This window comes from Podarcis cretensis (genome assembly GCF_951804945.1).
Source record: "Podarcis cretensis genome assembly, chromosome: 15".
Classification (NCBI taxonomy): Eukaryota; Metazoa; Chordata; class Lepidosauria; order Squamata; family Lacertidae; genus Podarcis; species Podarcis cretensis.
Window position 1 is genome coordinate 2,943,888 of NC_137185.1, and position 16,461 is coordinate 2,960,348.

A 16,461-nucleotide genomic window follows, 5' to 3' on the forward strand; every position below is an offset into this window, starting at 1 on the left:
ATTGCAGTGAGGTTGGGCTCAATGCCTCTCGGGGTCTCTTCCAACCCTATGTTTCTATGACTCCCTGCAGCTGACATTCTGAGAGGTAATAATAATTCTATTATTTGTACATAGCTGTCAACCTTCCCTTTTTTTGCGGGAAATTCCCTTATTCCAGCGCCGTTTCCCACTGCTTCCCGCTGCTATCCCGGATTGTTAGATATTCCGTAGACTGTCCCCAGGACAGGTGAGACTGCTGATCCCTTATTTTCGAGGCTTCTGATCCCTTATTTTGAAATCTGAAAGTTGACAGCTATGTATTTGTACCCCACCCATGGGACTGGGCCACACCAGCCACTCCACAGCAGAGGGACAACAGCCACCCTGTCCAGTAGCCATTGACAGCTGTTTCCTCCCCAGACAGAAACTGCAACTGAATAACTGCAGCATTGGAAATGACAGCGGTCCCTTTGCAAAAGAAAAGAAATCAGCAAAATGGCTTTTTGTTGCCGGAGGATGGGAGTGGGTTCAGAAGGGTTAACGTCTCCTCCCAGCCCTTCCCTGCCTTGCTGGTTTTCTTGATGTGCTGCCAGGAGTCTCTTCCGCCTCCATGTGACTATTGTAAACAGTTTCCCAACACACACAAAAACCCCATCCTGAATGGGAGGCTTTCCTTGTGGGCCAAAGTTGAGGAACTACATCATGGGGTCCCTGCGGCAACGGGGACAGGAGAGAGGGCGTCGCATGCCAGTGCTGCTCCTGGGGTTACTCTAGATCACGAGAGAGGCAGTTCCTCTTGCGGTTCCTGCGGTTGCGTAATGTTTGCCTTGGAAGGAGGCTGCGAAGAGCCCAGAGGTTGCTTGGCTTGGCACTCGCCGAAAAGCCTCGTTTCTTCCTCTCCAAGAGAGTGTGGCGGCTTTCGGGCCAGTGGCTCCCACCTTAGGGATGGGCAAATCGGTCCATTTTAGTTCCTCTGTTTGTTCCCACACACACACACACCCCATGCAAAATAAAGACAAAAATAAGTCACCCTGAAAGCTCATCGCGAAATTCTCCTAATTGACACGCCTTCGTATGCAATTTTGCCTAACGCTGACGTGTTTGCAGGGCAGATTTCCCCAATCTAATGCACTTTTGTAAGCTAGGAAGGCCTTTTGAACGCAGCCTTTTCAGTGCTAGAAACTCAGGTGTATAAGCTAATCACCAACTTGCACCTTAAACCTAGGTTATGATCACCACAACCGAATGTCTTAAGTGCCTTTTCTTTTTTGGCAATATATTTTTTCTTCTTCATTTCATTTCCATCCCACTTTATATTTTAAAGAAAAAATCTCAGAGCAGATTGCAACACGTTAAAATATCAAATCAAACAATCCAGAATAAAACACTTCCAGAAAAATATTTCAGAGCCTTCTCTAAGTGACGTTTTGCTTTCCCCATATTTATTTACCTGGTGAATTTATAGAGCTGCCACGTAGCAGAAGAACTGTAGGAAGCCAGTGTGATTCAGTGGTTAAGAGTGTTGGACTAGGACCTGGCAGACCAGGGTTCAAATCCCCACTCAGTCAGGAAGTTCACTGGGTGACCTTGAAGTCAGTCGCAGCCTCTTCACCTGCCTCACAGGGTTGTCGTCAGGATTAACTGAGCCGGGTGTGTATCAACCATGGGCTATAAGTGCAATAAATAAGCCCTTCTGCTTAAGAGAACTGGAGGGGGCAGCCAGATGGAGATGTCCCTGTGGTCTCAGTTGGACCTGCGCCAGTCGCAAAATAATAATAATAATAATAATAATAATAATAATAATAATAATAATAAATAATTTATTATTTGTACCCCGCCCATCGGGCTGAGTTTTCCCAGCCACTCTGGGCAGCTTCCAACAAAGATGAAAAATACACTAAAATGTCACATATTAAAAACTTCCCTGAACAGGGCTGCCTTCAGATGTCTTCTGAATGTCAGGTAGTTGTTTATCGCTTTGACATCTGATGGGAGGGCATTCCACAGGGCGGGCGCCACTACCGAGAAGGCCCTCTGCCTGGTTCCCTGTAACTTGGCCTCTCGCAGTGAGGGAACCGCCAGAAGGCCCTCGGAGCTGGACCTCAGTGTCCGGGCAGAATGATGGGGGAGGAGACGCTCCTTCAGATATACTGGACCGAGGCCATTGAGGGCTTTCAAGGTCAGCACCAACACTTTGAATTGTGCTCGGAAACGTACTGGGAGCCAATGTAGGTCTTTCAAGACCGGTGTTATATGGTCTCGGCGGCCGCTCCTAGTCACCAGTCTAGCTGCCGCATTCTGGATTAGTTGTAGTTTCCGGGTCACCTTCAAAGGTAGCCCCACGTAGAGCACCTGGCATCTGGGAAACTTCCAATACACCCAGTATATGCATTTTCATGGGGCACATTATTTGACTGGGGACCCGCACTGCCAAATCCTTAGGGGTTCACATTTTAAAGGATGGGTGTGTTTCGGTTCCCCCTCACGTTCCTTCGAAAAGTGCAGACCTGGGTTCAAATCCTGGCATCTGCAGGTTGGCCTGGGAATTCCCCGCTGCCTGAAAACCTGAAGAGCTGCTGCCAGTCAGTGCAGACAGGCCTGAGCTAGATGCACCAAGGACCTGACTTGATATAGCTCAGCTTCCTATGATATTAAGCGGCCTAATTTCTTCTGATAGTTAAATATGTGTTTGTGTGTAGCTCGCTACCCCTGGTTTCCCAGCCCTTAGACCCACCCTCTCCATTTCTCCTGACCCAGAAGCCTCCCCCCCCACCCACCCACCACCACCTTGCCAAACATCCCCATTTCGAGGGTGATGAATATGAACTTGTTTCTGCTGCTGCCTGCTCTCCCGTCAAGCCTGCGAAGCACCGGCGTCAGATGAACGGCAGATTTCACATTGCGATAAAGGCCTTGTGTCATCTCTGAGAAGAGGATCCCGGCCTCTTGCCGGGAAACGGTGTATATTATTCATGATGATATCGCGTCATGACACAAATCGTTCAAAGGAGCTGATACTTGGATGATGTCCCGAAAAACAGAGCACAGCCTGGGATTGGGAACAGGTTTCTGTTTTGAGCTGCAGGCTGCCTTTGCCAGAGATGCTCAAGGGACAGAATTTTTCAGTGTTGCAGAAGGGTCCTGATGCTGTGGGGTTTTGTTTTTTTTTTTTGCATTTTTTAATTGACAGGCATATTTGAGTTGTTTAAACATTACTATTACTTCTTGGTTTAGTTTATTCCTGCGTTCCAGGGAATCGGACTCAGTGACTCCAACTCTACAATTCTATGATTCTAATATTCTAGTTTTAGCCTGTCGTTTACCCCCTGCTGCCATCTCCTTCCCCTTCCTGCGTTCTCTTCTGTTTTTAGATTGTAGGCCCCTCAGGGCAGAGACTTTGTTCTCTCGTTCTGTGTCAAGCTCTCTGACAGCACTGTGGCCTTTGCAGTGGAAGAGAGAGTGCTGCGACCTTTTAAATGAAGCCGGCGCCAAGGGCTTCGGGCGATGTTGGAACTGAGTTTTGCTCCAAAGTTCCTACTTCGAAAAAGAGGAGTTGCTATTCTTTTGTATTCTTGCACTCAAGTGCCACAAAGAGACTTACATCGTAGAAATAAAATAACAAAGACTCAAATGCTCAGCTGACAGTAGACAGTACAGTCGTACCTTGGTTCTCAAATGGAATCCGTTCGACTTCCAAAAAGGTTCAAATACCAAGGCATGGCTTCCGATTGGCTGCAGGAGCTTCCTGCACTCAATTGGAAGCCGCGGAGGCCATGTCAGATGTTCGGGTCCCAAAAAACATTTGCAAACCACAACACTCACTTCCGGGTTTGCGGCATTCAGGATCTAAAACATTGGAGTCACAAAGTGTTCGAGAACCAATGTGCAACTGTATTTAAAAGGAACACATCCTACCCACCCCATTTAAGAACAATCACAGCAAAAAGATTATTTTTTGATCAGCATGTAAAAGCAGACAGGCATTCTTCCTCAGGGACAGGATCCCACAAAGGAGGAGCCACCACTGAAAAGGCATTGATTAATAACGCCACTGTTGCTTCTCAAAAACAGATTCGCCCAAGATATTTGGAAGAGATCTCAATTGCCTGTTTCAGGATAAAGATAAAGGGACCCCTGACCATTAGGTCCAGTCGTGGCCGATTCTGGAGTTGTGGCACTCATCTCGCTTTATTGGCCGAGGGAGCGGGCGTACAGCTTCCAGGTCATGTGGCCAGCATGACTAAGCTGCTTCTGGCGAACCAGAGCAGCGCACGGAAATGCCATTTACCTTCCTGCCGGAGTGGTACCTATTTATCTACTTGCACTTTGACGTGCTTTCGAACTGCTAGGTTGGCAGGGGCAGGGACCGAGCAACGGGAGCTCACCCTGTCACGGGGATTCGAACCGCTGACCTTCTGATCGGCATGTCCTAGGCTCTGTGGTTTAACCCACCCGCGTCCCAGGATAGGGATGTTTCAGGATAGGGAAACCTTAAAGCTGGAAGTGGCCATTCCAGCCACTGTGGTTCTGAATTAACAGGAACTTAGGAAGCTGCCTTCTGTCGAGCCAGACCACTGTTCCATCGGGCTCTGTATTGTCAACACTGACAGGCAGCAGCTCTCCAGGTGGGGTACAGTACCCAGTCCTACCTGTTGGATTGAGATGCTGCCAGGGATTGGGGCCTTCCACAGGCAACGCAGGTGGTCTACCGCTGAGCCAGATCCTTTCCCCAAAGGGAAAAAGCTCTTTGCACCAAGGTTCACCAGTGCCTCGAGTTCTGTATTATCCACACTGACTGGCAGCAGCTCTCTGGGTTTTTGGAAAGGGGTCCTTCTCAGTTCTTTAAGGGGAGGATGAGAAGCAGGGGCAGGGCAGTGGATGTGTGTGTCGGAAGGGGGGAGAACGTATCCACTGGCTTCAGGGAACATCACATCCCTTTTGCTCCCTCATTTTCCTGCTTCCTGTGACCTTGAGCACCCAAACAGCTGAGCTAACCCAGCCGGTGCCGAATCCCTCGTGAGGACCGGAGAAGTTAAATCTGGTTCAGGCTGGCTGCACAGCTGGGACATTCAAAGCATGCCTTGGATCAGGCCCAGGCCCATGGTTGTGTGTGTGTGTGTGTGTGTGTGTGTGTGTGTGCTTTTACTAAACACTTGTGCTGTTTCCCCTGTATTATCCATCTCCAACAATGGAGAGAGAATCATAGAATAGTACAGTGGTACCTCGGGTTAAGAACTTAATTCGTTCCGGAGGTCCGTTCTTAACCTGAAACTGTTCTTAACCTGAGGTACCACTTTAGCTAATGGGGCCTTTCGCTGCCACTACGCCACTGCTGCACGATTTCTGTTCTCATCCTGAAGCAAAGTTCTTAACCTGAGGTACCATTTCTGGGTTAGCAGAGTCTGTAACCTGAAGCGTCTGTAACCCGAGGTACCACTGTACAGTCAAACCTTGGTTCTTGAATGGCTCCGTTTTCGAATGTTTCAGCTCCCGGATGCCAAAAACCCAGACGCAAATGCTCCATTTTTAAAACTTTTTTGGGGAACCTGGACATCTGACGCAGCTTCCGCTTGGGTGCAAGGAGCTCTTGCAACCAATCAGAAGCTGTACCTCGGTTGCTGAACATTTCAGAAGTCGAACGCTCTTCCGGAACAGATCACGTTCAACAACCAAGGTTTGACTGTAGAGTAGGAAGGGGCCCTGAGGGTCATCTAGTCCAACCCCCTGCAAATAGGTATATGCAGCTGTCCCATACGGAGATCGAACCTGCAACCTTGGCATTCTCAACACGACGCTCTAACCAGCCAGCTGTAGCCATCTTGGCTACAAGTCGCCATTGATAGTCTCCTCCTCCACAAATTTATCTAATCCTCTTTTAAACCCATCCAACATGAAGGCCCTCACTGCCCTGTGGCCGGGGAAGGGGTTTGGAGCGTTCTGAGGAGAGTCGGGGGCCAAATAGAGAGGCTCAGAGGGCCGCATTCAGGCCCCGGTCCTGTGGTTCTCCACCCCCTGTTTTGAGAAAAGATAGGATCCTGTGGAGACTACGTTTTCACCAAAGGGCATGTTGCGGGCTAACCAGCTATAACTTTATCGGCGTGATTAAGCCCCTTCCCCAAATCACTCAGGTGAGTTTTTGCAGGCAATTGCTCTTTGGCGGCAATTCTGGCTCGCTGTCAACACATCACCGCGCTCCCAGGGATTTCGGCCCACCGCCTCCAGCTGTCTGTTTCCACTGAACTTGAGTGACCTTCATCTGTTGCATCGAGTCAAAAACTGCCCAGCAGCATATTAGAGGCCCTGCCAGGGCTGCCTTAGAGAAGAGGGGAGGAACCTCAGGCTTCTGGGCCAAATCCAGCCTGCCAGACATCTCATACCCTCCAGCGATTTGAAGCCAAAATCAGAGACGCCATCTCCCCGCTTTTTATCGCATTACCATTTGGGTTGCTGTGATCTCATGTGATTTTACGCTGCAGTTTCTCCCCCCCAACCCCCCCCCACCACTTTTTTGGGGGGGAATTGTGCCACAAAATCATGGCAACTAAAATGGCCGCTGTTATCTCACAAATAAAAATGGGGTGTCCCATTTTTTCCGAGACACTTACATGGTATAGCATCTCTGTTTGGCCCTACCAACCCTCTCAGGTGCTAAGATCAGCAGAGGGTGCCCTCTTGGTTGTTCCTCCGCCCTCAGAATCTGGGGTGGCAACGACCTGGAATAGGGCCTTCTTGGTAGTGGCTCCTAAGCTGTGAGACTCCCTCCCTGCACAGGTGTGTCTGGCACCTTCATTATACAGCTTCCGGAGGATGCTGCAGACACATCTCTGTATCCCGGCCTTTGGCACCTGAGATGTATGTTTTTAATACCCACCTTAATCATACCCTAGAACTGCCCCGATTTTCCCTCGGCATTCCCGGAATTGCAGAAGCCATCCCAGCTTCTGATTTGATCCGTGATGGCACTTTTAGCGGTGCTGTGCTCTTGTGTGAGTCAGCTGGCTTCCCCGAGTGCATGGCCCCGAAAGGCACACCCCAGTTTTCATCAGAGGACTGTTGGAGGGTATGCCTCACTTCTGCGATTGTAGATTGTCTTAAACTATGTGTAGTACAGTGGTACCTCTGGTTATGTACTTAATTCGTTCTGGAGGTCCGTTCTTAACCTGAAACTGTTCTTAACCTGATGTACCACTTTAGCTAATGGGGCCTCCTGCTGCCGCTGCTGCACAATTTCTGTTCTTATCCTGAAGCAAAGTTCTTAACCTGAGGTAATATTTCTGGGTTAGTGAAGTCTGTAACCTGAAGCGTATGTAACCCGAGGTACCAGTGTATTGTGTTTTAATTTCTGTAACCTGCCCTGGGTTCTTAGGATGAAGAGTGGAATTATTATTATTATTAATTATTATTATTTATACCCCGCCCATTTGGCTGGATTTCCCCAGCCACTCTGGGTGGCTCCCAACAGAATATTAAAAACACGATAAAACATCAAACATTAAAAACTTCCCTGTCTAGGGCTGCCTTCAGATGTCCTCCAAAAGTCTGGTAGTTGTTTTTCTCTTTGGCATCTGGTGGGAGGGCGTTCCACAGGGCAGGTGCCACCACGAAGAAGGCCCTCTGCCTGGTTCCCTGTAACTTGGCTTCTCGCAGTGAGGGAACCACCTGAAGGCCCTCGGAGCTGGACCTCAGTGTCCGGGCTGAATGATGGGGGTGGAGACGCTCCTTCAGGTCTACTGGGCTGAGGCCATTTAAGGCTTTCAAGGTCAGCACCAACACTTTGAATTGTGCTCGGAAACATACTGGGAGTCAATGTAGGTCTTTCAAGACTGGTGTTATGTGATCTCGGCGGCCGCTCCCAGTCACCATTCTAGCTGCCACATTCTGGATCATTATTATGTTTTTTTAAATTATTATGTTTATGTTTATGCTTATGCTTATGCTTATGCTTATGTTTATTCTTCTTCTTTGTAGGGATCTTCCAGACCACCCATCTGTTGAGTGGGACACTCAGCTGCTCTCTGCTCTTATCCTTAAGCATGTCAAGACCAACCACATCAACCTGGTAAGATGTAGCCTTGAGTATTCCTTTTGAATGAGGATGGGGGGCTGTCACTTGCAGGTCACTCCAGATGTTGTCAGGTTCAAACTCCCAGCACTCAGCCCTGCCAGTGGTCTAGGACCATGGTGGGTGTTGAAGCCCAGTAACATCTGGAGGGCCAGAGGTCCCTCCTCCCCAACCTTAGAGCCAGTATTGTCCTGCTGTGTACATGAGGTTCAGGTAGGTAGCCGTGTTGGTCTGACGAAATAAATTTTAAAAATGTCCAGTAGCACCTTAGAAACCAACTAAGTTTGTTCTGGGTATAAGCTTTCGTGTGCATGTACACTTCTTCAGATACTCAGACGCACACGAAAGCTTATACCCAGAACAAACTTAGTTGGTCCTAAGTGCTACTTATGGAAGTGAAAGCTCTACCATAAAGAAGGCTGATCGCCGAAGAATTGATGCTTTTGAATTCTGGTGTTGGAGGAGACTCTTGAGAGTCCCATGGACTGCAAGAAGATCAAACCTCTCCATTCTGAAGGAAATCAGCCCTGAGTGCTCACCGGAAGGACAGATCCTGAAGCTGAGGCTCCAAGACTTTGGCCACCTCGTGAGAAGAGAAGACTCCCTGGAAAAGACCCTGATGTTGGGAAAGATGGAGGGCACAAGGAGAAGGGGACGACAGAGGACGAGATGGTTGGACAGTGTTCTCGAAGCTACCAGCATGAGTTTGACCAAACTGCAGGAGGCACTGGAAGACAAGAGTGCCTGGCGTGCTCTGGTCCAGGGGGTCATGAAGAGTCAGACACGACTAAACGACTAAACAACAACAAGGTGCTACTGGACAATTTTTGTGTGTACGTGAGACAGAGGGATGCCTCCTTGTAGATCAGGGATGGGGGAACCTGTGGCCCTCCAGATGTTGCTGGACTCTTAACTCCCATGAGTCAGCAGGACCAAAGTTCAGGGATGATGGGAGTTGGAGTCCAGCAAGATCTCACGGGCCACAGCTCCCTCCTCTCTGATTGTCGAACCAGCATTCCCTGATATTGGCCTCAGGCAGGTGTCTTAGCTGCACACTTTTTGGTGTCTCCTTGAAACATTTTTTGACTATCCAAATGTGTAGAAGTAATTGTGTGTTTTATTTCCTTTTGGCTACTGTGGATTGTAATAGTCTTTTGAAGTTTTTTAGATACAGTGGTGCCTTGCAAGACGAAAATAATCCATTCCGCGAGTCTCTTCGTCTAGCGGTTTTTCGTCTTGCGAAGCAAGCCCATTGACGGCTTAGCGGATTAGCGCTATTAGCGGCTTTTAGCGGCTTATCGGCTTAGCGGATAAGCGGATAAGCGGCTTAGCAGCTTAGAAAAAGGGGGGGAAAGGGGGGGGGGAAACCACAGGAACTCACAAGACATTTCGTCTTGCGAAGCAAGCCCATAGGAAATTCGTTTTGCGAAGCACCTCCAAAACTCTTTCGTCTAGTGAGTTTTCCGTCTTGCGAGGCATTCGTCATGCGGGACACCACTGTACCTGTTTTTAACTGTTTTTTTTATCATCAGGAGTTTTCATGTTTCAATTTACAGTGGTACCTCGGGTTACATACGCTTCAGGTTACAGACTCCACTAACCCAGAAATATTACCTTGGGTTAAGAACTTTGCTTCAGGATGAGAACAGAAATCATGCTCCGGTGGCAGTGGGAGGCCCCATTAGCTAAAGTGGTGCTTCAGGTTAAGAACAGTTTCAGGTTAAGAAGGACCTCCGGAACGAATTAAGTACTTAACCCGAGGTACCAGTGTATGTTTTTGTAAATCACTTAGTTTTTCCTACAATCAAGCAGTATGTAAATTTCATTAAATAAATAAAGGAAGACCTCCATACCTCTGCTGGCACCATTACCACACAGTCCCGGCTTGACACACTGTGCGGAAGCTTCTGCAGTGCATTAGTTGAGGCCAAAGTGTATTGAAGTGCGTGCCATAGTGATCTCTGCAGCTTCCAGGGGGTGGAGCTGCTCCCTTCGCTCTGAGGAACTCCCAGCCAAAAACAAGGGTGGGCAACTGCTCTCAATTTCAGCCGCGAAACTGACAAGCCGGGTGGGTGCACTCTGTGGCCCGATCCACGCGCTGACCTGAGCAGAATTCACAAGCGCAAGCTTATCCAGCCCTCTCAGGACAGAGGATGGAGGTGAGTTCAGCTGAGGTGGAAATAGCTTGCAGTGAGCTGGAGGGGGAGATTCCTTAAGAGTCCCTTGCATGATAAGTCTCGCAGATCAGGGAAATCTCTTGTTGACTGAATTCCTCCGCCATCTGCTAATAGCAAGAGCATCTTACAGCCCCAGCAGGTTCTGAGATGAGAAGAGGAATCTGCATAGCGTTGCCTTGTCTGCCTTTCCCCTCCTCCAGTGTGGTCATAGTTACTCATTCACACAGATTATTATTATTATTATTATTATTATTATTATTATTATTATTATTATTTATACCCCGCCCATCTGGCTGGGTTTCCCCAGCCACTCTGGGCGGCTTCCAGCAAAACACTAAAATACAATAACCTATTAAACATTAAAAGCTTCCCTAAACAGATGTCTTCTAAAAGTCTAGTAGTTTTTCCCTTTGACATCTGGCGGGAGGGCATTAATGGGTGTTTTGGGATGGACAAAAGAAGTTGCCTCACACCAAACGAGACAGTTCAGAAGGCCTTAATAGTAAGAACACACGAAGCGGCTGTTGCGTCAGCTCAGTGGCCCATCTGGTCCAATACAGTGGTGCCCCGCAAGACAAACGCCTCGCAAGACGGAAAACCCGCTAGACGAAAGGGTTTTCCGTTTTGGAGGTGCTTTGCAAAACGAATTTCCTATGGGCTTGCTTCGCAAGACGAAAATGTCTTGCGAGTTCCTGCGGGTTTTTTTCCCTCCCCCCCCTTTTCTAAGCCGCTAAGCCGCTTATCAGCTGATCCGCTAAGCCGATAAGCCGCTTATCAGCTGATCCGATAAGCCGATAAGCCGCTTAACAGCTGATCCGCCAAGCCACTTAACAGCTGATCCGCTAAGCCGCTTAACAGCTGATCCGCTAAGCCGCTTATCAGCTGATCCGCTAAGCCCCTAAGCCGCTAATAGCGCTAAGCCACTAAGCCGCTAATGGGCTTGCTTCGTAAGACGAAAAAACCGCAAGACGAAGAGACTCGCGGAACGGATTCTTTTCGTCTTGCGAGGCACCACTGTATCCTGTTCTCACAGGGGCTGACCAGAGTTCCACAGATTAACGATGCACCCCACAAACAAGTCCTTTCTTTCATCTGCCCTGCATCTCCCGACTGTCAGCTTCACTGGATCCCCCACAAGTTTTGTGTCACGATAGAAGACAACCAAATTTGTTTTATTCGGCCTGCTCCCTCGCTTTTTGGAGGCTGGAGTCCCGCAGACCATTTTGTTCCTGCCACAAGGCTTCTCCCAGTATCTAAACCCCGATGCTCGTTGGAATTCTGAACATTTAAAATAAAAATAAAAATGGGGTCGCTTCATTTGTGAGTTTGGACCTACCCCACCCAGAAAGTGGGCGAAGCCATGCCCAATCCTCAGTTTGGTCCGCCATGTTGAATCAAAATGGCGCCCAAGCATTGGCAGAGACCACCCCCCTCACCTTGAGAGTTTGGTGGCGATATCTCCAGAGGAGGCCATAGCAGATGGCATCGTTTTGACGTCTGCCGCCCTTGGCCTCCCGTTTGAAAAGGCCGGGCAAGCTATCAATGTCATAAATAGCTCAACAATTGAGATATTTGTAGAATAAATTTGGAAGAACTTTCCTTCTTCTTTTTTCTCTTTATTTTTCTCTTTTGTTCTTTATATATATGTGTGTGTGTGTTTCCTTATCTGAAATATTTATGTATTTGCAATATTTTGCTTATATTTTGTAATAATTATGTTACATTAATTAAATGCATAAATAGATCAACAATATATATATATATTTTTTAAAACCTTCGACCGTGGGGGTGAGGCACTGAGGCGGCGGCTGTGCTGAGATTGGGTTTGTGCCAGGCAAGAGCAGGAAAGGGCCCTCTCAAAATCCTGCCACACCTCTCCTCCTGGGCTTTTCTTGGGGTGCTCTGCTTGTTCCCCTGCCTCTTTGCAGAGCAGTGTGTGTGTTTGTGTGAAGCCCTTCCTGGCAGCAGGGTGGAGACCTAGCCGGTAGGGAAGGCCGGGCAGCAAAGCCTTTGATCCTCCCTCTCTGCCCTTTCCCCTACTCTCTGGGCGGCCATGTCTCTTCTTGTGCAAGCGGGGCAGTGCCTGCGCCAGAGCAAAGCTGCTCCTCGTCACCCAGGGAGTCAAACCGGACCAGCAAGGAAGGAGGGAGGTGCTCTTCTTCTTCCTCCTTTCCTTTGCAGGAGCTGGGATAGCTCAGTCGGCAGAGCGCAAGGTGATTCATCTCAGGGTCCTGGGTTCGAGTCCTGCTCTGGGCAAAAAAATATTCCTGCGCTGCGAGGGGTTGGACTTGATGACCCTCGTGGTCCCTTCCAGCTCTGCGTTTCTGTGATTCTGTGAAGTGTGCCGTGTCTGCCCCTGCCAGCCAAGGAGTGGTCCAGCGCCCTTGGCCCTCCCCCTTTGACACATCACACATCAGGACAAATTTCCTCAAGTTTGTCCCTTCTCCACATCTGTGTTTTAAGAACTTAAGGGTAGCGGGAAAAGTCCCAGAACGTAACAGACGACATAGAGGGGCTAAATCCATAACCTTCTCAGTTACTGAATTTGTTTTGCAGTTCTTTCCCTCCAGATCTCCACCGTCCGTTGGATGATACCTAAACACTTTTGGCCTTTAGCTTTAAAACTTATCAATCACCTCTTTTGGTTTTTTAGATTGCTCGCTTTACGTATTTTAAAGCCCTTTGCAGCCTAGGACCCTCGTACCTACGGGACCACCTCTCCCGGTATGCCCATAAATAGCAACACCCTAGAGGTTCTGGGCCCTAAGGAAGTCAGATTAGCCTCAACCAGAGCCAGGGCCTTTTCAACATTGGCCCCGGCCTGGTGGAACGCTCTGTCTCATGAGACCAGGGCCCTGCAGGATCTGATTTCTTTCCACAGGGCCTGTAAGACAGAGTTGTTCCGCCTGGCCTTTGGCTTGGAATCAACTTGATCCCCTTCCCCTCTTTCCTTTTTCTTCTGTGGTGGAACCCCTATTTGGGGACTTCCCTGGCTTTTTTCTGGCCCACGTAGGACCAGTCTGGATAGTTGGCCTTGGTGAAGATTTGACGTTTTCTCCCCTCCCAAACAGTTTTTGACCGGGGCTTCCACTGAAATGAGGCTGCATTTTAAGTAGTATTTTAATCCCGTTTTTCAGTTGTATTTTAATCAATTGTTTTTATACCTGATGTTAGCCACCATAAGCCCGGTCTTGGCCGGGGAGGGCGGGGTAAAAATAATATATATATATATATATATATATATATATATATATATATATATATTGCATCCTCAGGTTGCTTTAATTCCTCTCTTTTTCCTATGCGTCTACAAGTTCTCCAGGACTAAGTTCACAGTCAAGATGTGTTATGTATGTTCTGTTTGTTAAACGCTTGAGAAAATGTCAATAAAAACCATTACTTTCTGTGGGCCTGCTCTGGTTGGAACTTAGAATGTAAGAAAAGGCTGGCAGGATCTGTTCCAGGATCCTGTTCTCGCAGTGGCCAACCTGATGCCCCACGGGGAAACCCACAAGGAGGGCCTGAGTTCAAGAACAACTCTCCTCACGTGCAATTCCCAGGACCTGGCATTTGGAGGAAGGCTCCCCTCTGGTCGTGAAGGGGCAACCTGGCCATTGTGGCTACTAGCCACCTCTCATAGAGTTCACGAATTCGTCTAAACCTCTTTTAAAGCCATCGATGTTGCTGGCCGTCATTATATCCTGTGGCAGTGAGTTCCATAGTTTAACGGTGTGTTGTGTGAAGAAGCTCTTTCTTTTATCCTATTGTATGTGCTATTTTGCGGGGCTTTCACCTCCAACACACACCTTTAAATAAACTGAATGGGAATCAGGATCCGAAGACCTCGAAACAGCATCCCCTGAAACCCTGAAATCGGATCCTTCAGGGCATATAGCATCCAAACACTCCCTGCCCAAATCACAGCTGTCTTTATTTCATTATCTGTCTGCCTCAGTGGGAGAAAAAGGAAACTGGACCCTATCCACCACAAAGACCATCTCTATCAGGGTGGCTCTCCAGTCCTTGAACAGTTTCCAAAACAGCTGGTGGAGTAGAATAAGAACTAATTTTTCACCTGATGAATCGGTGCCTGAGTTTGCTTCTTTTTTCTTCCTCTACCCTCCCCATCGCCCTTTCCTCTTCTGCCATGTCGTTTAGACTGCAAGCTTGTATATAAGGAATGTCTTGTATCTGTTGACTGTATGTAAGCTGCTCTGCGAGCCGTTTTTGACTGGAGGGTGGGTTTAAAATGCTCTAATTTTAAATATATAAATATATTTTAAAGTATTGGACTATATAAATCCTTCCTTCCTTACTCGCCTTTTCTTTTCCCTCCCCGCACAGGTAGTGACCTTTGACGCGAGAGGAGTGAGTGGTCACCTGAACCACAAATCCCTTTACACCGCTGTCAGGTACAGTCTTCCTATCATTTGGCAAGCAAGGGTGGTGCATTTTGGGGACACTTAAGACCCTCCCATCTACCAAAGATCTTGGACAGTCTCAGCTGCTGGCAATACAGTAATCCAATTCATTCCATGAGCTGTGTCCCTCCTGCTCTGACGCCCCCCAGAGCCACATCGAGCCACGGTACACAATAGTGAGCTAGGTGGACCAGGGATCTGATTCATTTTGAGGCTGTTTCCTGTTTATATTACCTCTCTACTAATTACCACCTGGACTAGAAACCTGTTTTCTAGGGGGAAAGCCACAGATCAGTGGCAGAACATCTGCTTTGCATAGATAGATAGATAGATAGATAGATAGATAGAGATAGAAAGAGTGAGAGAGAGATGTCCACCCCCATCGTTCAGCCCGGACACTGAGGTCCAGCACCAAGGGCCTTCTGGCGGTTCCCTCGCTGCGAGAAGCCACATTACAGGGAACCAGGCAGAGGGCCTTCTTGGTGGTGGCACCCGCCCTGTGGAACGCCCTCCCACCAGATGTCATAGAGAAAAACAACCACCAGACTTTTAGAAGACATCTGAAGGCAGCCCTGTTTTGGGAAGCTTTTAATGTTTAATAGGTTATTGTATTTTAATATTCTGTTGGAAGCCACCCAGAGTGGCTGGGGAAACCCAGCCAGATGGGCGGGGTATAAATAATAAATTGTTATTATTATTATTTCTTCTCTGCCTAACCATGGGGGATTGGGAAAGGAGCAGGAGAGGCAATGCTCTTTTTCTAGAAAAAGAAGTGGCGGAACTCACACTGAATTTTTCCCTTGTCCTATTATAATGGCAATGGTTCCCACCTAAGAGGTGCAAGAACTGAGTTCTGATGAATTCTGGCTGGGGAAGAAAGCCCCAGGGAGAGGAAATGTATATATGTGTGTATAGAGAAAGAGGGTTTGTGTGTGTGTGAGAGAGAGAGAGAGAGAGAGACCCTTCCACTCACCAACCCTAGCAACCCTTTCCCCCCATCCCTGACCAATCTCCTCCCTTTAAAAGCTCGCTCACCCCCTCACCTATCAACCCACAGCTCACCCCCAAAGCCCTGCCCACTTTTAAAGCAGCGGGGAGGGTGCGTCACGCCCTGGGAAGGGGCTCCAGCTTTCCTGGGCCAGCCTGCCATTGTTCCGCATGCTTCAGTACGTGACGACGCCATACATTCTTATTTCTATAGGAAGATATACAGAGGGAGAGTAGAGGGGAGGGGAGAGTGTGTGTCTGAAAGTTCCCTGCGTATAGCATTCCCTGGATCAGGAAATGCTGCCCCAGCTTCACTTTCCACACACACACACACACACACACACACACACACACACCCCACGCCAGCCGCAGCCGAGTCCAAACTCTAAAAACAAACATTCCCAAAATGGCAACGCCGCAGAGCTAAGCTGCCTGCAACCTCTCCCCTCTTTGGCCCGGCTCCAGCCCTCGCCACTCTTGTCTTTCAGGGACTGCGAGGACGAGGGATAGGGGAGAGTGGAAAAAGACTGAAACTCTCTCCCTCTCTCTCCCCCTTGCCCCCCTCTCTCGTCTATGTCTGCAAAAGCTGCCCAACTCAGTCCATTCCCATCTATAGTCTTAAAAGGACAGGATGATCGCAGTGGGGAAGGGTCTCTGCATTCGCCCCGCCCCGCTCACTCGCTGGCTGGAAAGCAGCTGTGATCCTGCCCTGCAGCTCCTCTGCCAGGCAGCCTCTCTGAATTAGCCGCCACAAGAACCTACAGTGCTGCCTCATAGGCCAGGTTGCCAGGTCTAGCCCAGTGTAGTTGACACTGACCGGCAGTGGCTCTCCAGG

General features: G+C 48.6%; 1 protein-coding gene across 1 annotated transcript in view; it reads left to right on the forward strand.

Moving 5' to 3' along the window:
• The window catches only part of PIGL (phosphatidylinositol glycan anchor biosynthesis class L), a 44,404-nt gene that overhangs the window by 19,478 nt on the left and 8,465 nt on the right, over positions 1-16,461 (forward strand). The window contains exons 3-4 of the mRNA XM_079955869.1: positions 7,948-8,038; positions 14,563-14,630. Of these exons, the coding sequence (XP_079811995.1) occupies positions 7,948-8,038; positions 14,563-14,630 (159 nt within the window). The remainder of the gene's footprint in view (positions 1-7,947; positions 8,039-14,562; positions 14,631-16,461) is intronic.